This window comes from Lissotriton helveticus, chromosome 5_1, assembly GCF_964261635.1.
Source record: "Lissotriton helveticus chromosome 5_1, aLisHel1.1, whole genome shotgun sequence".
NCBI classification, from domain to species: Eukaryota; Metazoa; Chordata; class Amphibia; order Caudata; family Salamandridae; genus Lissotriton; species Lissotriton helveticus.
The window spans coordinates 908,220,771-908,247,872 of record NC_136065.1 but is presented as its reverse complement, the minus strand read 5'-3'; the positions used below and the strand labels follow the sequence as shown (position 1 = coordinate 908,247,872).

The 27,102-nt window shown below is 42.0% G+C and overlaps 1 protein-coding gene across 5 annotated transcripts in view; it reads left to right on the top strand.

The window, feature by feature from the left end:
- KCNMA1 (potassium calcium-activated channel subfamily M alpha 1) overlaps positions 1-27,102 on the top strand; it is a 1,543,535-nt gene that overhangs the window by 938,587 nt on the left and 577,846 nt on the right. For all 5 annotated transcript variants that reach the window (XM_078643370.1, XM_078643368.1, XM_078643365.1 and 2 more), the window contains exons 8-9: positions 1,198-1,368; positions 5,628-5,719. In XM_078643370.1, coding sequence (XP_078499496.1) covers positions 1,198-1,368; positions 5,628-5,719 — 263 coding nt within the window. The remainder of the gene's footprint in view (positions 1-1,197; positions 1,369-5,627; positions 5,720-27,102) is intronic.

Genomic DNA, 27,102 nt, shown 5'->3' with positions numbered 1-27,102 from the left:
CCTCAGGCCACATGGTGAGAAAGGACGGACACAGACAGCTGGTAGTATGGTGCGATAACTGGCTACGAGCATGACCACCCTGACCCTTTTATTGGCGGGCCATGTCACTCGTGACATCTGTAATGGATGGGTGTGGGGGTGCATATGTGTCCAGCCCTCAAGGTAGTGGCTGGGAGTACTGCTCCCTGCTGAACACTAAAACGCGTCCAGCAGGACACTACACCTCCATTGGGCCCCATTCTATAGTTAAATACCCCTCACCCTGTTCCACCTCCGGGCCTCCCCACCGCCCCGCAGCACTCCCAACACCGGCCGCTACTGCATAGGAGCCGCTTTTTGAGTAATGCCAAAAGACTGCTTGAGAGTGAAAGTTGCACTGAATAAACACCCGTAATAAATAAATAAATGCAACAATATTACGACATTCACATAATATGATGAATAGACAATGAATCTAAATTAAACTGATTTATATAGTAAACGTCTTGCACACATACAGCCCTCCTGCACCACACTGGGCACTCTTTGTCTAGAACAAAAAAGGCACGTTTAATATCCTTAGGTAATGGTGGATAAAAGCGTTCATCACAGTCAACTTATAAAACTGGAATTGGTTGCGCAGCTGAAGAAAATCAATCATAGCAAAAGTATATAATATATTTTGTGCAGGGTTTGGAAATCACTAAGGTTTGGGCAAACTAAGTTAAGAAACGTTGAAAATAACGCTGAAAAAGGGCTTCTGGTTTAAAGTTGAAACACAAGCCAAGCCCAACAGGACGGTCTTGAGTTGTTTTGTAATTTTTTTGTATTTTATAAGCCCGACGTAGTGAGTCCTTGCCAAAGCTCTATACACTGCAGGGTATATACATCAAAGGGTTGCCTCACTTTAGCACCAGAACGGAGTGCACCTGTGTAGCCTGAGTGCCCTAATAAATCCAGAGTAACGCAACACAGCACAAACCACTGAATTGCATTACAGGAAACCACCACGCTTCCATGCTCATGGAACTAGCAAAATGTAGACCCTGTGCTGTAAATTATTGAACATTGAATTATTACCTGGGGTAATCAGCAGTAGAGCCCCAACCCCTTTGTTTCCTCCATTTCTGATTCTTCATTTCCACTATTCTTTATTTTAGCTTTGTTATTTATTCTCCTGCAACCATTTGTGTTACTCCTGTCTGGTCTCTTTTGCAGGTGGAGAATTCTGGTGACCCTTGGGAGAACTTCCAGAACAACCAGGCACTAACATACTGGGAATGTGTGTACTTGCTGATGGTCACCATGTCCACTGTAGGTTATGGAGATGTCTACGCCAAAACCACGCTTGGACGACTCTTCATGGTCTTCTTCATCCTCGGCGGATTGGTAAAGCAGCAGTTTATTCCTTCCCTGCTTGGATTTTTCAGATTTTTATAGTCCCACCTTGGCCTTCACAGCCTAGGTGTTAATCTAAAATCTGGTTCAATACCCATTGAACGGGTTGGAGTGAGGCATGGAAATGTCATTGTTCTGCACATTATTCTAGTGTGTGAACAAGTGTGCTGAATTAATGGGACCGGTTATGGTTCCCCTACTCGGTTGTTACAGTGGATACTGCAGTTGGTTTACGAACCCTATCCACCTTTGCAGTGCCTGAAGTAGTATGACATATAGTGATAGTAGTGACTGTTTACGTGGCATTCGAATCAGCAGATTACTCTGGCCCGACAACTAGGCACCATCAGCAGGCGCTTCCAATAACAAACAGCCTTCACCTGGGCAGACCAGAATTTTAAGTTTGGGAAGATGAAATATATATTTTTAAAGTCTCCAGAGAGGAGGACACTATTATATAATGTGCTGTTTGGTTTTGCGGTGAAATACTATTTGATTCTGAAATCCTTTCAGGAAAGCGTTGCTAAATTTTCCAAGATGGGATGTAGTTTACCAAACGAAAAAGATCATACACAATTTCCTTCTGAATGTGTTATACCTCTCGGTGCCATGTGACTTGGTGCATGGAAAATTATAATTTTAGCATTAAAGTTTTGCTAAGGCGACAAACTCCACTACAATATGATCCTACAAGTTTACAAAATGTCATTTCTGGGTGAAATGTCCCCCCAAAACCTTTTTGCTAGATATGCTCAATAGAAAAACATTTTGCTTGCAAATTATTTTGCAAAGAAGCATGAGTTGTACATTTGACCCATATTTTCTTTAAGAAAATTGGACAACTGTGTCAAGTTGGCAACATATTAAAAATGTCCCAAAGTTGCCAATAGCCAACTTTGCAATTCAATTACCCCTGCATGAAAGTTGCAAATATTCTGGTATTTACTTCTTTCAATAGCTTAACATTCAGCCATGCAATCTGACTATTCATTAGTCAGAATGTCTCAAAGTTTACATTTGCTGGTAGACATGTACAGGATATTTTAAGAAATGGTATTTATCCTGGATCAAGTTTGACATTTTGACACAATTAGTTTAGCAGAAAATACCTCTCACATGACTTCTGAGTTGGTTTTGCACAGGTTGGTCACCATGAGGCTTCCTGATTCTGGAAAGTCCTGCAAAGTATCAGGTAGCTTCAACTGATGTCTGAGTGTTTCCATTTCTAGGCAGACGTCCTCTGGGCAACCTTGAGAGGTAGCTCCATGAACATTGTGCGTAACCCCTGATGGGAAACCAGTTGAGCGACCTAGAAGCACCAACCATTCTGGGGATTGTGGGTTCTAGGATTTACTGCTACCCACAAGCTTTGAGAGTTATGAGTAGTGGCTTCGGAGTTGAGGGTAGTAGCCAGGGTCATAACCAGAAAGAGCCAGAGGTTGTATCTTGTATGGCCGGCTTCATCTTGATCAAGGGCAATACCCTGATATGCTGAGTGATCATACTTGTCCATTACATGTCTTCATGTGTGATAGCCAGTGACGGTCAATCTAACTGAGGGACAATTCTACCCCACCACCAAGGATGTAAACTAGCTGTTGGTCATTAGCTAATATATATCCAGTTATGGATGGTTCTAAACCCGTCCTGGAAGTGTGTGCTCCTTTCTGTCTCGATTTCAAGTTATTTCTAGAATGTTTAGAAAGAAGTATGGGGTGACGTGTGTGACACACAGGCCCCTTCAGGAGAGATTGGAAACCCCCCCCCCCCATTGGAGGTGGAGCATGCCCGCCTAGGTTTCACACAATTTGAAAGGCTTGAAGGGTACCTGCTTTCAAAGGTTTTAGTTGCCAATAAGTCTGGGCTTGGAATGGCACGTACTATCTGTGGTATGAAGGGAAAGCCATGTCTGTGCTTTAAAAGTCAGGGTTTATATCTGCTTTAATGAGCATACATGCTTGTAATTCAGATGTGAGGCCTGTAAAACGCTGATGTGTCTGTACTTTTAAAGTCCTAGACGTGACTCAGTTCTGATCTGTTCTCTGTGTCCTTTTTAAAGGCCAGATTTGATCGGGTTTGGAACAACCATTGCCTCCTGGTCTATTATCTTGAGAGCATATACAATGTTTTCAAAGGACCAGACATCACTGTGCTTTGAAAGACATATAGGCATGAACTTTAAAAGTTTGACGCTCCCTAGTACCAGGTAGCCAGTGCTGCCTGAGTCCAGATAGTCAGACATACCTCTGCTGTCAACAGCCAGACCTCCTGACTTTTCGAAAGACCAGCCAGCCAATGGGAATGCGTCAGACCTTGATGCAATTTTAAAGGCCAGGCCTGCTAATGCTACTGGACCAGACTTACAGGGTCTTTGACAACTAGACCTGCCAATTTTCCAAAGTCCCTTGAATGAACAGACCGGCTTGTGCTGGGAAAGGACAGGTCTACCTAAAAGATCCAGAGCGAACAGTAAGTGAATAGATAAACTGCTTCAAAGCCAAGTAAACAGTCACTACTTTCTGTTTGAAGCCCTTCCCCTTGCGGTGATAATGTGTTTGCTGAACCAAGTTACTGCTCTTTTCAAGGCACTATGGCGGTTTCAGGAAATTTCCCTTCCCCGTGTCCCTTAACCCTCAATTCCAACAAACACTGCGTCTTGGGACTGCACTTAAAAGAGCTTTGCCCACACAGGAGATGGGCACATTATGGGCTTTCTGTAATAGCTGACTGTGTGGCCCTAACACACCTATTGCAATAGTGATGCTGCTGTTTTGTACCATAGATTCCCTATTACATATATTGCATTGGTTCCCCTGCAATTGTGAACTGACATTTCCAGATTACATAAACTGCACAAGGGCTGCTGCAATTTTGCATCAGCATTTTCAGATTGTATTGAATGCATTGGTTCCACTGCATTTTTGCACCGACATTCCCAGATTACATACATTTTCATTGATGTGGCTGCACTTTTGCACCAACATTTACATAGAAGACATTGGTGCTGGTTCAGTTGTCCATCAACTATTGCACCACCTGATAAATTCGGAAATAAAATGAGTACTGAATGACCAGTTCAAAACATTCGGAACTTGTCGGTTCAAATTTCGGTGAAAAATTGTACCAGAACGGGTACAATCTATGGAATCCGTAATTGTCAGTTCTAAATTTCACCTCTATAATATATATAATTAAGTCCTATGTAGCCTATACCTTGTTGACACATAAACCACTTCCAAATAAAGCTACACAGGATCCCACACTGCTGTTTTCGAAATAGGCCATACATAGCAACATGCAGGGAACCCCTTTTCTGACGCGCCCTTTACTAAAGGCGGGACAGATAAATAATGCCCAATAGCAATTCATGCTTTGAAAACAGCAAAGTTTATGTTTAGAAAAAGGTAAGTGCTAATGGAACCCAAATGCATATATATATATATATTATACTGTATTGTGTGTGTTTATAATTGATATATATATACTGTATGCATATATATATTTATATATCTATAATATACATATACAGTATATATATATATATATTTAGATCTTATAGAATTTATTAGACACCAAAAGAACTCTACACATTTGGTCCCTCAAAAAAAAGGCAACTTGGCAACAGCTCTTGCATGAGCAGCCACAGACGAGATGTTTGTTGGACAAAACATGGCAGACTGATAGATTTTTTTCCTCCTACTACCTATTTTTTTCTATCATGTGATCTTTCCAAACAAACTTTTTGAACTTTTAGAGAAATCCTTTTTTTATATTACTCGTCTGAGCCAAAACTGATGCCCAAAAATCATAAAAAATATATATATATATACATTGATCTATTTACTATTACTTTTGAATTGGGATGAAGAGGGAAAGAAAAGATTGCGCAAACCTTGAACACAAACTTTGTGAGCTCCAGCAACCCTTCCTACCACATGCATGCACCCAGACATATGCACTTGCCAAGTCCATGCCTGCAAAAACGCATGCACCCATCCAGAGTTGCACAAACGCATGCATCCATCCAGAGTCACACAAACACTTGAGATGGGCATCGCTGAAGAGAAGACCTTTTAACTTTTCCACTTGAATCTTCATACTTTTCAAGATCTTTTTTTTTTGGTAACTTTCATGGATTTCATTTCTTTAGCATTTTCACAGCTGAGGGACAGCACTTCTAAAATAAGTATTATCCCCTTTCTTGAGCCTCTCTTTTTAGTCTTCTCTTCTGTCTCCTGTCTTCCTCCTAGGCCATGTTTGCCAGTTACGTCCCTGAAATCATAGAGTTAATAGGAAACCGCAAGAAATATGGTGGTTCCTATAGTGCGGTTAGTGGACGAAAGTAAGTATCTCCCAGGAGGCTCTGCGGCCTCTGCTGCAGTGGACACTCTCTGCATGCCATTCTCTTTGTTTTCTTGTTTCACGCATGTAGGCCATGTTTGCTCGCTACGTGCCAGAAATTGCTGCTCTCATCCTTAACCGGAAGAAATATGGAGGGACATATAACTCAACCCGAGGCAGAAAGTAAGTCCAATGCAAGAAGGTGTGGCTGTGTGATTTTAAAGGTATTCCACACTACTGCTCCGGAGCATCGGCTTTGAATATGTGGCCGCCTTGGAGCAAACCCACTCTAAAAGGGCTAGCACCCAAGTCTTAGAGATTGTGTAGAGATGATATTTCTGAAGCTTGCTGCCTCCTCTCATGCCTGGTGTTGTTTACCTACTCAGGTTTCTTGTGGTGGTTTTGACTTAAAAGGTGTGTCTTACTTTCAAAACTTGTCATATCCAATCTTTGGCATTTATTGGTGCTCCACAGGGTCTTAGAGTGTCAGTTATCCTTCTGGAGGCCCATAAACCCTTTTCACTGATCTCAACATGGAAAGTCTCTAGGGCCCCTTCTATACACTCAATTGCCTTCCACAGCTTATACCTCTCATCACTCAGCGATTCTAACTTAATATCTGCCATCTCTCAGGTATCTTTCAATATTCCATTTAATATTTGGAACCTGGTAGACTAGCGATCTATATAACACCTATGTGTTTTTTCATGTAACGCTAAGAAGTCAGGAGTTTGATACAAAGCTTTTGGAACATTTCAAAATACATAAAAAACTCTCTTTCTATATGTTGTGTGTCCATTTATATAATGTCCTGCTATTGATGGGACATTGGTTGTAATTCCTAAACCATTCAGCTCTCACCCATACTGCTTACAGTTGAAGCTACTCCCCCAAGGAGTCACATGCTATGATTTTCATGAAGGCCAAGTGTGGGATATTGATCTCAGAATACCTGCTTAATTAGGTCTCTGTATGGGGTGCTGACAACTGGTTGCCTGTTAAGAAGTGTGGCTGAGCACTGAACCAATATATACAAATATAAAGAAATGTATCTCAGGTGTCATACCTTACATTTTCTCAGCGAGTCATAGCTGCATAGAATTGCCAGCCAGACCTGCCTTGTCCTCTGTGTCCTATGTGCTCATTCAATTGGGGTAAATAACAGAAGTCAGCAGCCCCATAGAACAGGGGCAATTTGTGGATTAACTGGGGACCCGTATATTTCACCTGAGTGAAACTCAGAGGGAAAATGAGGCGTTAAGAAAATGTAGGCTCAATCGGGTGCAGAATTATGTATTCCCTTTATAATTCCTCAGTTCTGAGTGTATCCTCACACGTAACCTGTAAACGCCCCGGGATCTTCCCTAGCTCCCTTCGTCTCCCCTGGACATGGAGATGCACGTAATTCCACTGGAGCAGGAAAAACTGAGATTAAAACCAGGGTGCTTATAATGAAGTCCTAGTTGTAAACCAACAGTGCAGCTTCTCAAATCTCTTTGCTGGGCTGTTTTTCTAACTCGCCGGGCAAGTGGTAGACTTAGGGTCTGATTTATATCTTGGTGGAGAGGGAACTCTGTCGCAACGGCTATGGAGTATCCTCCCCGCCAAATTTGGATGGACCATAGTTTGAAGGCAGCAGTGACTACTCCGTCTCTGCTGTGATAAAAGTCCTTTGATGGCCTGAAGGGCTAAAGGCCGTAGGAGGTTTGGCTATATGTCTGCGTGCCTAATTTGAACGAGCGGCCATATAGCTGTTTTTTACTGCTCGTCATCATCCGGGAAAACCTGGCAGTAAGGGACACTAAAAAATGCTCAATGTACCCCTTGCCTTGGGAGGAAACTCCAATAGAGGGAGAAACATTGTTTTTTTCCTAGAAAATCCAGCTTAGCGATTTTCTTTTTGAAAATTAAAAATATTTAACTTGACGTACAGCTCCATTATGTTTGACAGAGCTGTCCAGCAAAGTTACAATGCATTGACTGGTACCGCCATGATGGCGGTTCCTGTCAATGCTTGATATGTCCACTGCACCAGTGGACATTTCAACATTCGTCAGGGAGTACCTCTGTCAGGGCAGCAGAGTAATTGACTCTGTTAACCTGGTAGAGGATGGGCCATCCGCCAAATTCTAAATTCGGCCATTAGTTGTAATGCAATCAAACATTATACCAGACACACAAGCTTGATGTTTTCATGTTCCAATTGTTTATTGGGCCACTGAATAGGAATTGCAAAGTGTTTCATTCCCAGGCAGTAACCAAATTCTATTTGTCAGGTAAATGGTTACTGCAGCAACTTCCATACATCACCACTTCTCAACAAATCCAGGGATACTACCTAACTAACCTTCTCTCCACATTTCCTGCTAACATACCATTTATATAATCTGCTGTTCAGCAACACTTTGTCCAGTCATTATGTTGTGTGAGCATATTGTTACCATTAAGCACCATATTAGTGGTATGCTGAGAAAATGAGAGTACATGCAATTATTGAATATAATATAAGGGCAAGTGTCTTGAATATTTCTGGACAGCTATTTAAGATGTTTGCGGACTGCTCTGACAACCGAGGGTCAAAGGCTAGGGTATTTAAAGGAGAGTTTCACAAGTAGAGCTAGAATCAGAAAGAACTTTTGTTTGACTTGTAAAAGGCATTTTGTTCACTCGTTGTCAATACCTTTTACAGTGCATTCAAATACAGCTACACAGAGCTCCAAATTCAGCCACCACAATGTTTGATTTAATGTATTGGGTACACACTTTATTTAAGAGTGTATTAGTTAAACCATCAGCACATCCAATTTGTCATACAATTATGAAAGCTTGCATTCCTCATCCCAGATCTGGTTTTTCCTTCCTGGGATATCCACGACTTGTGCCAGTTGACAAATCTTTTTTCTGCTCTAAGATGGCTGTCGAAACCATAGTGGAAACTCTGGCCATCTGGTTGAGTGTTTGTAAATCGTGCATAATGTTGTTCTGTCCATGAACATATAAACAGCGATGGTGCCAAGCAGATCCTGGTTCATTAGATGGCACACATCTGAGTTCAGATCCCTTAGATCATTGAGAGTCTGGAACATGGAGGAGGAAGGGTGCATCATCCACTTATAGTTTCAGGAAACACAGCACAATCTATAGCAGTGTAATAACCAGTGTAATACGTATATAGGTTTTTGGTGCCGTGTTGGTGTTCAGTGGATTATTGTTGTTAACCACCTGGTGCGGTAGTACACAGGCATGAGGGTAAGCTAGGTCATGCTTCTGAAATATCATCCTTTTGAGCAAACTTATGCTTTTTCTTTGCAAACAATATTGCTAGCGAGCTTCCCTATCACTTTGTCTTTGCTTTTTAAAAATGGTGCATAAAGGGTGTGCGGTTTTCTGCTTAATGCTTTAAATGTTTGTTGCAATGTAAGAGCACCAAAAAGCAAAGGAGATGAAAATGTGAAAGAGGAAGTTTAAGTTTTTGAAAATAATATGAAATAGCAGGTCTCCACTGGTCCACCGGTCATAGGGTGCCACTGTGAGAATCTTCTCCATCAAAGAGGTGTTCTTTACTGCAACTGGTGATGTCCAAAGTACTACCTAAACATGTTTCCATTGCCAGATGTCTGCTCAAGACTTTCCACTGTTTGCTCCTATTTTCCAAGTGTTGTATTTCATCAGCCACCAAATAAACCAACATTTTTAAGACCTGTTTTTGTTTTGGAACTTGTTGTTAGTTTAGCCTTTTGTTGTAATCTCTGAAAAGATTGTTGATGTGAGAGTTCATCTCTTCAGCAGAATAGTTTGCATAAACATTTTCTTCAATTTGCTGCACTAGATTAGTGTTACCAAGCACTGGAGAGGCAAGTAAACTACATAGTGTTCCGTGATCATTGGCCATGATATTTCAGTGTTACAGGCCTCATCCAAGCCTCCTACACAACACTCTGCCAGGTTATGGACTTTTGTGCAACAATTGTAATTTTTGGGGACCCCTTAACAATGCAAGTTCTTTAACTGTGTATATCTATATATATATATATATATATATATATATATATATATATATATATATATATATATATATATATACACATGTTTGTATATGACGGTCGTTATAGTTAGGACCTAGTTTCCATAGGAAAAGTGTTTTTTGACTTGCTTATATCTTTGGCGCAGTTTAACAAATCTTCACGAAATGTTCCAAAAAAACGTGTCAAGTTGGGTCTTGTTGTGCATGGAAAGTTTCAGGGTTGATTTGTCAAGCGGGAGGCAAGAAAATGGGGGGAGGGGTCAAAAAATATGCGCTTCCCATATTAATGAATATAGGAATTTTAGAAAAGCCTACAGCATGAACTGCTGAACAGAATTACACCAACTGTGTCAGAAAGCTAGATGTTGGTCCGGGAAGTGATCTTTTTGTGATTTGGTGTAAATCTGATTAACAGTTTTCGAGATATTAAAGAAAATCTAAATTTGTATATCTAGAGGAGCAAACCCTCCATGAATCCTCCCTATTTCTTGCAGAGATCTGATTGTCTACCAACAATTCAACCAGGAAGTGTTAGCAGCCATTTGGGACTCGGACACAGCCGAGTCCCAAAAAAAGGTTAACAAAAAAGAACAAGCATTTGCAATGCAATAGGTCTCGCATTGGCGAGAGTTTGAGCCATTGGCTAGGCTTTTTATTTATGTGTTTTGAAAATGTGCAAGCGGTGTTTATAGTCCTTGCTTATGAGAAGCAACGCTGGCAGTAACTGCGCCTCTTTTACTGCCAGCCTTGCTTCTATAAGTACAAAGTGCGTATTTACACACCGTTTGCAAGTTTTCAAAACACATAAATAAAAGGCGTTGTCATTTACAATGCCAATTGCTCAAACTCTCGCAAATGCGAGACCTATTGCATTGTAAATGCTTGTTTTATATAGTTATGTCTTGCATCTATAATAGTGATGGCCCACAATAATATTACGACCAAAATACACAGAGGTCAGCAGCAAATTGTAACTTATACCTCTTAAAATCACATAAGACATAGCTGCTATGAGGGTTCTCGATCACTAGCACTGTACAGCCCAAAAATCATATTGACGGAGAATTCAGAGGACTTTAGTATAGACCACCACTGCAGGTCTTAAATATCCATATAACTATAATCACACCACGGTGGTCATCACCTGCGACATGGAAACACTTCCAACATAGGCCTAAGACAAAGTCAACATCCTTCCAACCACACACGATGTAGTGTGCTACCCATGTAGGCAAGTGCGTCAGGACCCCGTGTAGGGGTAGTAAGCTCTGTATAAATGATGTAATTCAAAGGAATACAGAAAGGTAACAAAATCATCTGCACCTGACTTCATAAGCAGTATAGTGCAGGTGATGGGCAGGCAGGAAGCTGCAGGCACTCCTGAACTTGCCCACCCAGATACTACTGGAGTGACACACCCAGACACTATTGGACTGACACACCCAGACACTACTGGACTGACACACCTAGACACTACTGGGCTGACACACCAAGACGGTTTTGAACTGACACACACACAAGCAGGAACGAAGGTATGGAAACCATCAGCTCTGAACTACACAGTGTACACAATCTCGACTGACGGCCCAACAGCCACAGATCTAGCTAGGTGCACAGCCACGATTGGGCGGGCAGAATCAGGCACCTGTATGGTAGCACACAACGGTAGAAAGGACCAGAAACCCACCGTTGACTGCACAGGCACTGCACCTATGTACAGGCAAGTAGTGCAGGCACTCCTGCACCAACACACAAAGACACAGGTTGACTTCACAAGCAGTGAAGTATTAAGTGCTGGGCAGGCAGCAGCAGCACACACACGTAGAAGGTCAAGCCATGGTACTCTTGTCCATTCGGGAGACGCTGAATCCCATGTGCACCTGACTTCACAAACAGTGTACACGTCATCAAAGTGCAGACGGCAGCAAGTACTCGCACACTGATACAAACACACCGAAAGGCACTGACGTCTATCAGCACCTGAGGCCCCAAGCTGGACGCATAGAGTGATAGGCAGACATAAAAACCCACATGTACATGCATCCACAATGTTTTGGGGATGCACTTGGAGAAAACTGACCTTATTTTGGTCCACCTTCCCTTGTGTACAAAATGCATTCACAAGCAGTCTACTACTGACCACAGCCACCCCATCGGGGACACCCACGGATGGGACGATACAAACTCATCCCAGCCTGCCTGCACTCACAAACCGTCAGCCACCGAGGCCCATGGGCAGACCTTGGGAGACAGTCAGGCCGCAGCCACCCCTGTACTTGCATACCATGAAAGGAATGCGAATAACACACAACAGATGACAGCCTGTTACATTCTCACATAATTATTTATTCCTGTTCACACAACTCTTCTATGTCTAAAAGGAATAAATAATTATGTGAGAATGTAACACAGCCTGCCCAACCTGCTGCACGAGGCACCTGAAACACTGGCGGCAATTAACGCTGGCCACCTCTGAACTGTTTGCAGGTAACATGATGCGTGCTCCACACACGCCCAGGAAGTGTACTGCCTTTAAAAGATGGCCGAATTGAACTTATAACAACACACGTAGGAAAGATATTGCTACTCAAATCACACAGACCATCCACACACATACAACCTTCCTGAGTACCCACAACAATACATTTTTGAACTTCACAAATAAACGAGTACTTTGAAAGGCGCTCAAAACATGCCACATAAATGGACTTCACAGTCAGACACCTCACGAGAAACACCTACAAACTAGACGATACAAACTCACCTCAGCCTGCCTGCACAGGTGATGAACTACTGACTGATGGCAAGCAATCACCGCTACTGCTGTGGGTCACAAACAGGCAGACCCCTGAAACCCACCTGTAAATGAATGAAGACCGAGTGCTAGGCAGGCAGCAGTCACCCTGTACGTGACTACAGTAACAAGCTTTGATAAGAGCAACGATACCCTGGCGAAGGGCAGGTTCGAAATGAAGGGTACTCACCACACGCCCCCAGCGATTCAGATGTGAACGAAACTGAAACCTTCCGTGGGGCGGGACTTCCGTCTTCGGAAGCCCGCACACGCGCCCACGGAGTGCCACGGAGAGAAGCAGTGCTGGTGACGCGGGGCTCCCATGCCAGAGGGAGAGCCCTGTGGTGGCGGCTGAAGTCCGGACTGGCGGTAAGTAGGCCTTACTTGTTGGGGGGGGTCTTGGTGCACTTGTGTGTGTGTGTGCGCGCGTGTGTGTATGCGACGGCGAGTGTGGGTTCTCTGTATGTATGGGTGCGTGCGTGCATGGGCGCTCGTGTGTGTTTCTCTGTGTATGCGCATGCGTGTGTGGTGTTGGACCTTCCCAGGAGACAGCAGCTGGCCACAGCGAGCGCGTTCACATGCGCATGGCCCACTCCGATCGCCTTCTCGGAGAGGAAATGCGCGCGGCCAGGTGCTGTCTCCTGGAAAGCAGAGTCGGTAACAATAGATCTCTGGCGAGACAGCGCTTCGCGCTGTAATCGCCACGAGACCTAAAAAGGGGCTGGGTAGGAATACCCTGACCCCTAGTCTTGGTGTTAGGGTCCCCCTGGGACCCTGTAAAGGAAAATAGTATTATTAAAACAAATTGCCATGAATTCGCCGCAGATTCGCGAATTCAGGGCAAATATTTTTAGAAACAAGCACGCTCTACCTCACTTTTTTAAACATTATTCCCCAGGTGGGCCAGGTCCTGGGTTCATGAAAGTATTTGATAAAAGACAGAGGGGACACCTGGTGCTCCCCTCCTAGGGCACTTTTTAGCCCTGGGGACCACCACCTCCCCAGGGATTTATTTAAATATGGGGGGACTACTTGGACCCCCGCCATTTGGCTCATTGAGCTCCAGGTACCACCACCTCCCCAGGTCTTTACAACATAGTGGAGGGGGACAGCACTGGCCCCCCTCCTTTGGCTTTAGTATGCCCCAGGGACCACCACCTACCCAGGGTTAAATAAATAATGAGGGGCAGCATGGACTTCCCGGGTACCACCACCTTCCCACGGCCAAATACATATTAAAATACTAGGAGGTGGGCCGCATGGCTCCCCTCCCAGGCCACATACGGCCTGGCAACCCTCTGGAACCATTAATGGTCATGGGGACTTCCACCCCCCATGGTCAGCTTTTGCTATCTCCAGAGGTGCCCACCCTCAGGAGATAGCTGCTTGCTTTTGCTTGGCAGCAGCTGTGACAGCTCCCACCATATGAGAGCAAACACTAGCTCTGCACCCAGCAAGTGGGAGCTGTCAAAGTACTCCCGTTTGCCGGGAGTGGAGTTTTCATCTGTTTCCCTGCCCACTGTCATGTGGGCAAGGAAACAGATGAAAAATTGCTCCCACATGCAGGAAGCTGCATAGCTAGATGCTCCATGCATGCAGGAGCAATGCCGGCTCCCACAGGAGGCATGAAGCTGGCTGGGACCAAGGGGGCCTTGTGGCTCCCCTGGCAGTCCCCATAAGAGCACATTGGGGGCCCAGGCAGGGTCAGGTCACCCAGGCAGACGTGGCCAGACCCCTGGAGTTGGGGCCCTCAGGGCCAAAGTTGGTCCAGGGAGGGAGGCCGTACATCCCCCCTCACCCATGAAGTTTTGACTAGGCCTTTCTGGCCCTTATGCTAATTTCACAGAAATTAAACCTCAACAGTAAGCACTTACATAAATAAACAAAGCAGGTCCCCAGTTGAAGCTCCACTTCAGTAAAGGACACATTATCCTGACCGCCTGAGCTTGACGATGCAAAGCAAGTGTGTTTTCTTGGCAATTCCTAATTGAAAGACAATCATAATGATTTGTGGCTGTAAATGAATTGTTGATCTATTGGAGCGCAATCTGTAGTAACTGTGATGAGTGGGTTCTTTTTTGGCCTTTCCTGGTGAGAGCAGAGTCCATGGTTCTCCCTTTAAATGACTACAAGTATATAAATGTGCAAAATCCCTTGAAACTCTACCCATTTGGCCCCACCCAGTTCACCTTAGAAGTATGCAATTGCATTGGTCTTCCCAGCTTTTGTCAGGATGATGGACAGCTTACCAAAAGGACCCCTAGTGCATTTGGCACCAATATTGGAGACACGTTCTTGATTCAGTGGAATATGAGGACATCTCCACCAAACAAAGAAGCACGTACTTCATATAGTTAAGAGGAAGGACCCTTGTTTGGTGGAGATTCAAATCTCTGTAGTCTCATCATCTTCTCTAAAGAAGGATTCATGTTATCACAGATTTCTGGATGAAGATGCATGAGAAACGATCACATTGCCAAAACTCAAATAAGGTCACTGTAGACATTTCCTCATGGTGTATTATGCAGCTGTAGTGTAGAATATGAAGTAGATATTTATCCATGGAGGTAGCACTTGTTAATAAACCGGTAGAAATTATTGCAGTTGGTTAGACATTTTGTCCAAAGCTGTGGACTCTTGTTGGATAACGGGGCAGGTGAGGTTCTGTTCTTGTGCAGTCACTCACTCACACATCTACTGATACACCCATACATACAGACACACCCATAAGACACCCCCTCACAGACCCATTCTGCCACTCTCACATCTACCCATAGACCTAGTCACAAGCATACTTACTCACTGTCCCATGCAGTCACTCACACAGCTACTCACACAACCACAAAACCATTCCCACACCCACTCACTGACCCATGCAGCCACTCACACACTTACTCACTGACCTATACAGCCACTCACACACCCACTCTCAAAGGTTACAGGATACAGTTAGAAAATAAAAAATAAAAAAAAACTAAGAAATACAGTAACAAATCCAAAGTTTACAGGGTGCGTTATAGTTAGGAAATAACATTTAAAAAACAATGAAATTCACAGTAGAATCCACAGGTTACAGGGGCATTATAGTGAGGAAATAAATTTTGTTTTAAAAACCTTAGAAATTCACAAAACCAAACACAAGTTAAAGGCGTGTTATAGTTAGGAAATAGAATTCAAAAACCTTCACTGACAAAAAACAAAGGTTACAGGGATGTTATAGTTAGGCTCAGATTTTACTCATTCAAAACCAGTGAAATTCAGCAGTTATTTGTTCGTAAACATTTCTTACACTTAAAGTTATATACTAAGCTGCAACATTAGTTAAATTACTATTCTTTCTCTACTAGAAATTAGTCATACTATTTCTAACATATCTCATCAGAGTGGCTGTGTGACAATCTGTATCAGTGTGTGAGTCATTGTCTGAGTGGCTATGTGGGTGTGTGAGTGGTTGTATTGATTTGTTAACTGGAATGTAAGTAGCTGTATGGGTGAGGGATTGACTGTGTGAGTAGCTGTATTGGAAAGTGAGTAAGTGTGTTAGTGGACGTATGGACGAGTTATAGACTGTGTGAGTGGCTGCATAGGTGTGTGAGTGGATATTTGAGTGGCTGGATGGGTGACTGAGTGGCCATGTGAATGGCTATATGGATGAGGGAGTGGGAGTGTGAGTGGCTGTATGGGAGAGTGAATAGCTGTTTGAATGTGTGTGTGTAGGTAAGTGAGTGGGTGTGAGTGGTTGCATTGGAGAGTAAGTGTGTGAGTGGTTGTAAGGGTGAGTGAGTGGGTGTGAGTGGTTGTATGGATGTATGAATTGATATGTAAGTGGTTCTGTAGGTGTGTGAGTGGTTGTGTGGATAAGTGAGTGGCTGTGTCAGTAACTGTATGGGTAAGTGAGTGGGTATGTGAGTAGCTGTATGGGTAAATTAATGGGTGTGTGAGTAGCTGTATTGGTGAGTGGCAGTGTGAATACCTGTATGGCTGACTGAGTGGGTGTGTGAGTAGCTCTAAGAGTGAGTGAGTGGGTATGTGAGTGGTTGTATGGGTCTGACAATGAGTATGTGAGTTGTGTGTGTTTGCAAGTTGATTTATGTGAGGATTTATGGGTGTGTGGGTGGGACTGAGGATGATGTAATCAGTGATGTAGTATGTGAGGTCATAAGCAGTACATTGTGAGGGCATAAGTTATAGTTGGCTAAGGTAAATATAACATCTGAATTTCACTGGTTTTGTACGAGTGAAATCTTAGCCTAACAACAACGTCCCTGTAACGTTTGTTTTTTTGTGAATATATATATAACTGGACACCTCCCCAGGCCTCAAAGAGGCCCCAGGGACCCCATCTCTTGGGGCCGATACGTTTAAAAAAAGGAGAAGAGGCAGCATGGCCCTTCCTCTCCATGCCAGGAGTGGCCCAGAGAGCCCCATTCTCCGGGGCCGATAAGTTACAAAAAGGGGAGGGGGCCCCCTCCTTGAACCAAGAAAGTCCCAGAGGTCCCCATATGCATGGGCTGGTATTTAAAGTAAAGGGGAAGCGTGGTACAAAGCTTCCTCGCTGAGCCATGCAATGGCCCTGGGGACATCGTCCCCCGGGATGGCTCAGTGGCAGTGTCCCGGGGTCCCCGACCCAGGGGGTGTGGGAAGAAAACATTTTCCTGCCTACATTCTCGGGCAGAGAAATGCTTTGAATTACTCCCACCTAATGCCAGCTCCTGCTGTACCAGTGATGGGTGCAAGCAGGGAACCTGGCATGGCTGCAGGGGGACTGGTACTCTCCCCACAGACATCAACGAAGCACTAGCTTTGGGGTGCCCCGGGTGGGCACTGGGGCACAACACTTATGAACAAAAAAAATCAGAGACTAGTTGTGGCATGTCCCGGGTGTCACCAATAATGACAATACCGGCATAGCCACGGGCCCAGTCTGGGCTGCCCTGGAATGACACCAGGGCTCCCCTTAAATACATTTCAAATACGAAGGCTCCTATGTGGCCCCATAGGGCCGCATGCAGGGAGCCTGCAGGGTAGTGGGGGCTGTGGGGCTCCCCCTGCAACCCCTATAAAAAAAAACACTGGGTGCCCGGATGGGATCATGACACCCAGAAAAAAATATTAAAAATCCAAAAAGTGAAAGATAAAAGAGCGACCACAGCCACTCATTTATTATTTCCTGCTTCTTCATGTAGTTCACCATATGCCCTGGAAGGGCTATTTCCTTATATTTGGCTTTTGATGATGTCACTAGAAAGGTCAGGGGCATCACCAAACATTTGTTTCAATGTTGTGGCTGGCTGCATGAAGTTCTGCAGCCCCCGGCAACTCTAGGAGAAAAAGTGTAAGTGTCCTGGGTCATTGAAACCATGACACCATGTGAACTTACCATATTAGTTAAAAAAAAATCCAGACTGGAGCTGAGGCTGTATAGCTGGGACTGGAGTGCCACCTAGGGGCTGGTGGCATGATTTCCTTTCATGTGGGCTGAAGAAATAGCACATACAATCCAAGGCTTTAATGTAGTTGTTTTTATGATTGCATTTGTTGGGGTTTAACATTTTTAAATATAGGGTAAGAGACATGTTTATTTTTTTTTTCCTAAAAGAAGAGTGATATACCTTTATTTATTTTCACATTTTTCACCCCAAAATGTAATCATAAAAGCTTTGTAAAAACAAATAGACACAAACATGTAGTATAATCGACCTTTAATAAATATTTTGTAAGTAATCAATAATAATAAATATCTTATTGTGTCCATTATAAAAATATACATTTGATTAAAACTATCGGTGGTTTTTGGAGAAAGCTGCTATATCTGGGTGTTGGGTGCTGGGGGGAAAGGGGGAGAGTTTGGCTGCCTGTGGGGAGATTTGCCTTAGGTGCTGTGGCCAACCCCTTGCCACGCACACCCAAAGGCCGGCACAGTGCGGGGTTGGCTGCCTACAGGGGTTTGGCAGCAGGGCCTCGCACCTTTGCCTTGCACTGCTAATTACCCCACATTTTACATCACTCATGATATCCTCTATGACATCATTGATAACATCAATGCAATATTTACAATAAAATTATTGATGAGAAAACTATGCATGGCAGGGGTGCGTATTATAATTACCTTAGGGCACAAGTTATAGTCACTTGAGATAATTAAAACTAAAACTGGTGAATTTCTATGTTTTTTAGAGTTTTGAACCCTCCCTATTTGTCAAAAATGGTTTCATATTCTCATCTCAGGTGATCAGTGTTGGATCCTGTGTTGTTTCCTTGACACCATGCCTCCAACTTGGAATGAAACATCAAATGCTGGGTGCCTTTAGTATGTTGTGCTAAAACACTATGGGACAGATTTACTGAGTTTTTGTGCCATGTTTGCGTCACAAAAGTGAAAATGGTGCAAAAACCTTTTTCCTAATTTACTTTCTGGAAATAATGTATGCATTGCTTCATCTTACTTTGCACCTTAAGGCGTGCCAAGGATAGTGCATGGGCGTTCCCATGCAACCACCCAAGGTTTCTCACACTAAACCAAATTTACTAAACACAGTAGAATGGTTTTAGTGTGAGAAAACTACACCCTTTTAAACTAGGCGCAAGGAAGGAGAAATGCTTTCATTTCTCCTTCCTTTTCTCACTTTGTATGTGTGCTGCACTGTGCAGCACCCATACAAAGTGGGAAAAGCTTTCCCTCGTGTCTAGACATAGTATTTTGTACAGGAATGGTACCCTTCCTGTACAAAACCCATGCTAGAGTCACACACACACACACCCAGCGCTAATGCGCTAAGGTGGTGCGTGGCGCACAGCAGCGGTAATCAGCACAAGGGAAAGGGGAGAAGAGAGCCATATCTCTGAAAATATGACTCTCTCCTGCTCCTTCCCTGTCATGCAACGCAGTGCAGCCTCGCAGGAGGCTGCACTGCGATGCGTGGAGATTTGGTAAATCTCCCCCAAAAGGCTAAATTCTCTCAAGGACTAAGTGCTTTTATGTATGTCCTTTAGGTATGAAATGAAAGAGATCACCATGTAATTATCTGTTGTGAATCCAGATGCTCCACCTTAGGAGTCTGTACTTATGAGGCTTGTACACCTGCCCTTTGAGGATTCATCTGTATTGGCTACATGTAATCCACATGAGAACCTACCTTTATCTCTCGTACTTTAAGGTCACTGACCAGACGAAATTGCTGCTAACTATGATTAAATAATTTCTCTTTACATTGCACTCAAATATTTCCTCAGAGGACAACAGGGTTAAAAAGTAAAATATGTATTATTCATCTATTTTATTTTAATGGAATTTAATTTAATTTAATAGAAGTATACATCATCAATAATGTAATAAAATATACTTAACAGTAACATAATAACTTAATTGCAATTGGTTAGGCAGGGTTAGGGTGGTTGTATCATTGTTTTTACATATTTACCATATAGTACATTAATTAAATAAGTTAACTTAAAATTTAAACAGAAAAGGTAAATTATCAATTACTTTAGGCCTGGGGTATAGTTATTATTAGAACAGTGGGAGCTATCCATGATTAAAAACAATTTAATGTAAATATATTTTATTTACACAATTGCATTAAATAAACTTTGGCTAGTGTTAGTATTAGCATTACAATTAGGATGAGTCTAACGATTTGATAAAAAGCAAATCAAAATGAATGTAATTAATTATATATTTAGTGCTAGTTAGAATAAACACTGGCAGTTGGCCTATGATAAGAGTTGTAATGGAATGCTACTATAAAGTAATTAAAATAATCATATGTGTTTATTGCTAAGGCATAGTGTTTGGGTTTGAATTGGGGCAAGAACACGGACTCAAATTTAATTTAAATAATGTAAGTAATATAACTTTCTACAAAATTAGGTGGGTGTTTAAAATTTTTGATGCAGTGTAAATGTTAGGAACAGGGTTATGACATTAATTGATTGAATGTAATCTTAACTCAATAATATAATAACAAAATATTTATTATAGGTAAGGGCTAAGGTTAGCCATTATTGACAAGGTAAGGATCATTACAACGTAATTTGAAGGTCAGAAATAATATGATGAAGTAATGGAAGAGTAGGTAATAACATTTCATTGATGGTAGAATAGTTAGTGGCAGGAGAGGTACTCACTCAGAAAATTTGTTTGGTTTCTCCATCTGTTGAAATCTAATATATTTCATACATGTATTCTTGCCTTAGCACTCCTGAAATAAAAGCCTGATCAGGTTTAACACGGTTTCATGCTTTCTGTGCTATATAAAAAGTAGTAACAATACCGGTCTTTAAGTGGATTGTCTTTTGTTACAGTTTGCTAATGTGATTCATACAGTCTTGTCAGAGAAAGTTAGTCAGTACGTTGTTGCACACAAGGGAAGTCTAGAAGCTAAAATATAATGAAGCGTACACATGCCTATAAAAAAAGGCCAATTTGAAAGTTTAGTGATGTGCTAGTTTTTTAGGTTACTAGTGAATGAAGTCCAGGAAATACCTCTTAGGGAAGAGGACAAAGCTGCTACATGGGCTTCTGTGCACACCAGTCATCAAACCTGTATGTGGACTCTGGAATGATGGCCGGTTCTACCGACAACTCCTATTGAAACTTCTAATTTAAGGTTCTTTTAGTTTATATTTCTCTTTCATCTGTTGTTAGATGTCACTTGGATGTTCTCATAGAGGTACTCTTATGTTTGTGACTTAAGGAGATTGGTAACTGCACTTATACAGGAACGGTAGAAAGCTGAAACAATTTATTTCTGAGGTCCTGACAGCAAAAGAAGTAGCACTCTCCCTCTGCCGCCCCACCCTCACCCCACCTCTAAAGGCAAACCTCTGCACAGTCAGCGTTTATTTTGTGGACTGCAACATTTGGAAAATAGCTGTTGGAGGTGTGACGCTGCAAGACCCTGGTCAGGTTTTTGAGAAGACCAAAAGATTCATGGGATAAATCCCTGACATCACTAGTTTCAAGATAAACATTTGAGTTTTCTCTTGTGTAATGGAGGAAGATTCAAAAGGTGGTACTCTGTGTGCTGATTGGACCTTGGAACTTCTTTGCTACAGATTCCTACGGTAAGTGCCTTCTTTTTCCAGTATTTTGATATTTTCTTGAAATATAACGGAACCATGTATTTGTTTCAACTTATTTAAATTGTTAGTATAAATGGAAATGAACAGAGGGAAATAAAAATAATTCCTGACTGTTTATGTGAAGCTATATGCAGTATATTTGTTTTATGTATATTATCATCCAGACCCATTTTTAAAGCAAAAGAAATGTTCCAGAAAGATTTTCTCATTGCTTCTTTTTTCTTAAAGTGGTTAGACAGTTTTAAATGCAGAGACTTCTGTGTCTGTTACTGCAAACATGTTCTTGTATTAGTGTAAACGACTTCAAAATGCTGAAGTTCTGAAAAAAATGTTTGGGATGTAATTGAATAACTGCATCCTTTTATAGAGTTGTATATTTTTAAAGTTATGGTGTACCAGCTATGTTAATGTGTAAGCTCTATAATCGGGCAAAATGAGGGACACTTGTCTATAATGAAACTCAGTGGTTTGATATGTACAGATAATTAAAAAGATATGCAGTACAGACCCGCTTCACAACATTTTATCTATAAGTAGTTGTGCCTTACTCCTGCCTCAGATGTGAATTAAACATGTATACCCAAGCCTGATTGTCGAAGTATTTTTGTGAACATTTGTGTCTTACTCATGGCTTATGTATGACTTGTTCATGCACTTCAATGAGTAAAATGTGAATCACCAAACTTATTTTCCTTGAATACGCTTATCATTCTCTTGAAAATTCAAGAGTGAAACATACCAGTCCTGTTGTCAGAACCATCCACTGACAGCAAGTGGGTTGTGAACCAAGCCTGGGTAATTAGGTGTAATGGACAGCCACAAAAGGCATAAGATACAACTATTCATAGAAAAAGATTTGTGAATCTGGACATACCATGTCACTGGTGTGCGTGCTCTCCAGTCAGTCCTTACCTGGACACAAATGGCACCCATCAACAGTACAAATATTAGTTATAGCCTCTATGCTTTGTCACATCATTTTAGCTACAGTAAAAGAGCAAATGAAAATAGACTAGAATAATGTAGACAAGCTATGATAGGCAATGGAATGAAAAAGAAGAGTTGGTGAGGAAGGGGCTGATGGGTAAAGTTTGAAGCATCCCATAGAACAGGTTGGGGAGCCATGAGAGAGGTATTGTGTGGGTTGGTATTCCTGAAGACAGGAAGAAAGGAGAAAATTCTCAGATACTGGAGCAAAGGTTTTGTTGGATGGGAGCAGTGGATGATGGATATGATGTACTTGTATGTATGATCTTTGTTAGTACAAAGCATGCTAATTGCATCCTACATAAATGAGTACCAGTGCTGAACCAAATTCCAGGGCACTATGCAAAACACAAGTCTTCAGACAAGCAGGGCATAGGACAGTAAAGTTCTGAAGGCTTTGCTCGTGGACCTTAAAAAAGCATACATGTATAAATCTTAGATATATATCAGAGTCATGTGGCTAATCAGGGTACTTGAAACATGTGCACTATCCACTTTATCAGTGATACAAACAATTCATCATTGAAAGGTTAGCTGGAGTCACCACCTGGGAAAAAACATTTACAGATGTTCAGGGTGGTTTTATGGTGAATAGAACAGGTCAACCCATTCTACCAGGCTCATTGAATGTCAAGCTAAAAAACAATGTAATAATACCCCTGTGTTTATGTGACGCTTAACCAAGCCACGTTTCTACTATATCACCATGCGTCCTAGCTGCTAGTTCCATGGTTCTTCTTAATTTGCAGATGTTTGCAATGGTCTATTTTCCAAAAGGTTGTATATCAGATTATTGTGGGCAAAATATTGGTATGCAAAATTATATATTCCATTCTTAACTCAACATCAACATACCTTGACGATATGCATATGGTCCAGGTAGAGATATTTGTAGTCAAGTATGGTAAATCTATACTTACCTGTGAATACTTATCTTCATCATATTTTGGTGCTTGATATATAGACTGTGATCTTTATGCATACCAATGGTTTACCCACAATATTCAGGTAGTATGCACTCCTGTTTGTTTTCTGCTGGGTGGGGTACTCATTTGAAAGTCCATTTTTCTCCTTGTTTTAGCATTATTTCAACACTCATTATGTCCTGCCCTGCCCGGTTCATTTTGGAGATGTCATTTGAGGCTTAATTCTGACCTATGTTCTAGGTACTCTCTAGAGCACTGCCGAGATCAGTTCCTACCAAGGTGCTTGTCAGGGCCTCCTTTCAGTTTTGTTTGAAGGTGAATGGATTTTTCACCAAAGGCTTGACACATCGTTAAGTGCCGGTCAGCTTGTTGTGGGTTTAAAACAGAGGTGTCTAGCACTATATTCAATGTATAGCGAGAAAGAAGTCAATATTATTGCTAACAGTGATCAACATTGTGATGGTCACTCTGGGTGCCAAACAATCTTCATCTCACCTGCAAATAAAATATTTATTTCTGTTCTATTCAGCAGTACCTATAAAGTGCGTAGCTACCCGGAGGCCTCCCAGCACTAGAATAGGTCCTCACATAGCCAGCTTACCAACCAGACTGAGAAGTGACAAACCAGGTTTTCACGGCATTACGAACAGACAACTCATTGGGCAGCTGGCGAATCTCCGGGGGAAGAAGGATCACTGAAACTGTGAGCCATTCACAAGCACATTAAGAGCATCAGCCATTCAATAACATTTGGTAGTGATTATGTTCCTTGGGAGGAAAGCGCCACCTATTTAGCATAGCGTCTAAGTAAACGGTTCCTTCCTTTACTTTAAAGAAACTCCATCTCTCTCACTCCTCATTGTTCTTCTTTACACCTCATTTTCCAAGAGTCGCTGTGGCTTATCATACACTTTCAAAGCCCTGCAGGACAATGGGCTTGGGGAAGATGAGTCTACTCCCAGGCGACACCCACCTATCAAAAGAGACTATAACATTTGCCTCATTTGATGGGATGCCCCAGTCAGAAGAGATCCCTTTCTACCATGGGGTGGGAAACACGGGAACCCTATAAAGCTGGGGGGTTTCTCCCCATCACCCTTTGGAAAAAGAAGTGAAACCCGAGGGTGTACTTTAGGGAGAGATGGAGAAGAACAGGGTAGAACAACGGAGCATGCGCTTTGGTTGCCAGTAGTGCATAGGTCTCTGAGATAGCTTTTGCGGTAAAGCCCCTCCCTTTCTGAAACAGGGACGGGGTGATACTACAGTACAGCGCCGAGACGCCCAAGGGTAATTGTACGCGCTTTATAAATATCACAAACATAAACATAAACATAAACATAAACATACATCCTTGGAGGGCAAACTATGAGAACTTTGTTTTGTTTTGTGTTGTAAATCACTGGGTTAGTTTACTTTCTAAAAGCTGCTAAGGTGACACTTTCTGGAAGAGAGCTGACTTGCACACAAGAAAAGAAGACTTTTATCTGCCTTATAGAAGAACCATGCTATGCCTCATAGAGAACCATGGAGAGAATGTTTCCTCCAGTTCTGTCATGTATCTCTGGAGCTAGAAAGTTGCTCTAGGAATCAAGAAAGGTAGCCAGTCCAGCCAGAAAGCCTGCTTCACCCTGTGAAAAGTGTCTCCAGGAGAATTAGGGTGTAGAAGGTCCCAGGGACAGAAGAAACTGGGACTGTCTGGACAAAAAACGAATAGAGCAGCTGCAAGCAAAGATTTCGACTATTTGCTATCCAACACCCTGGTGCCTGGGAGTACGGAAGGACATTAGAACGGAAGATGTTGCTGCAGAAAAATCGTAGGAACCGCGTGTTCTGATGGAAGGCCTGAGCTACAGTTGCATGTAGTTCTGGCAACCTGGGAGCCTTTACCTGATGTCTGTGAACTAGTCCTGAATATTTGGCAATTTTCCATCAATGTACTACTAGCTAACAAGAATATTTGCCACTGTAGGTAAAGAAAGGTGTTTTCAATTACTCTAACATTTCAATCCTCAACAAACTCTCAGGAGTTATTGCTTTCTTTCTGTACCAATAATTAACGAATTGCTGCCCTCCAATGTTAATTTTGGAGAACCAAAATCAGCACATTTCTTTGATTTATTTAGCTTTCTACAGCTGACTTTTGTTTCCTGAAGTATTTCAAATAATAGTTGCTATAATATGTCATCCCTTCATTGGTCCCTTTCATTTTTCTGTAATATCGTTTGCTAAATTATTATTTTTACAACTAACTATCCTTTGGCGTACTTTATTGTCTTACGTGTTTATCATTTGTCATTCATTTTATTGCACTCATTTTCCTTAGAGAAGCCTGAAAGCTGGAGCCTGCAACCTCTGGTGATCCAGATATTCTACATAAAATCTAGTTTATGTAATATTAGCCAGATTCCTCAGGCTTTGTGGAAGCCAAGTCAGAGCTCACTTCAAAACCGTGAGCTCTTTTCTCCATGATAATAACATTCCTGTTTCCTACACTTCACGAATCTTAAAAAAAAAAAGTATTTAAAAAAGGGGGAAGCAACCCTAAAAATTGCAGTACACATTCTCTGGTATAAGATTAGAACTGAACGCATGACCACTATTGTTGCCCTTCAGTGAACTCCAGAGTTAAGAGAACAGTGGTCATTGTGTCCCAAAATACTAAGAAGCCTCTTCAGATAAACTGAAGGAGATTCACAGTCACTGGCAGTCAGTCGGTCTACACTACACGTTTCTGGATTCATACGCGATATCCTGGGGTCTACCAAACATTGTCACATGTTTCTCTACATAAAGTAAAACATATCTATCTTTTTTGTAGGGGTGTCCCTTCCTAGACTCTCAAGTATCCCCACAAAGGATTCGTTTTTTCATCTTTAGACAGCTGATCAGATTGGTGAGGATGTATTTGTTGATTTTAATCACACACATTACTCTCACCATGACACATGACTACTGCTACAACTAATAATGCGAAATAACCATCCTTCGTTCCTACATTTAGGTGGCATCCTTCTACAATTAGCCTGCAGAACTGAAGAATTCCTTGTAGTTTCCCACATCTGCATTTGGTTGGGTCCCCCTTTTAGTTATGAGGAAGTATTTTAAAACATATATTTTTATTTTATGTTTGTAATGCAAAGCTTTAATTGTACATTTTTTTAATTATATTTGTTATGTTATATTACTTTTTAAATGTATTTTTAAAGTAAATTATTTTACATTAATATACTGTATAATGTTAAAAATTCGATATACTTACCCATTTTGGTCGTCTATATTTTTTCAGTCAAGTTTTTTTCGTTACATACAAAGTATGGGAAGACAATCTTTCTGTCCTTGATTTATTTTGGCAGTATTTTTGTATTTCAGTATTTTTTGCCTCTGATAGTTTGACATACAATCACTCGAAGTTGTTACAGCAGAAACGCATAACTTGCCCAAAAGGTTTGTGCCCGTAACTTCAGATTACAAGAGAAGACCTCACAGCCAGTAGGAGCCACTCTGGTGACCCAGAGCATGAGTTCCTCCCCCAGAACTGGGGATTTTTTTAATCAAGCCATTAGGCCTTT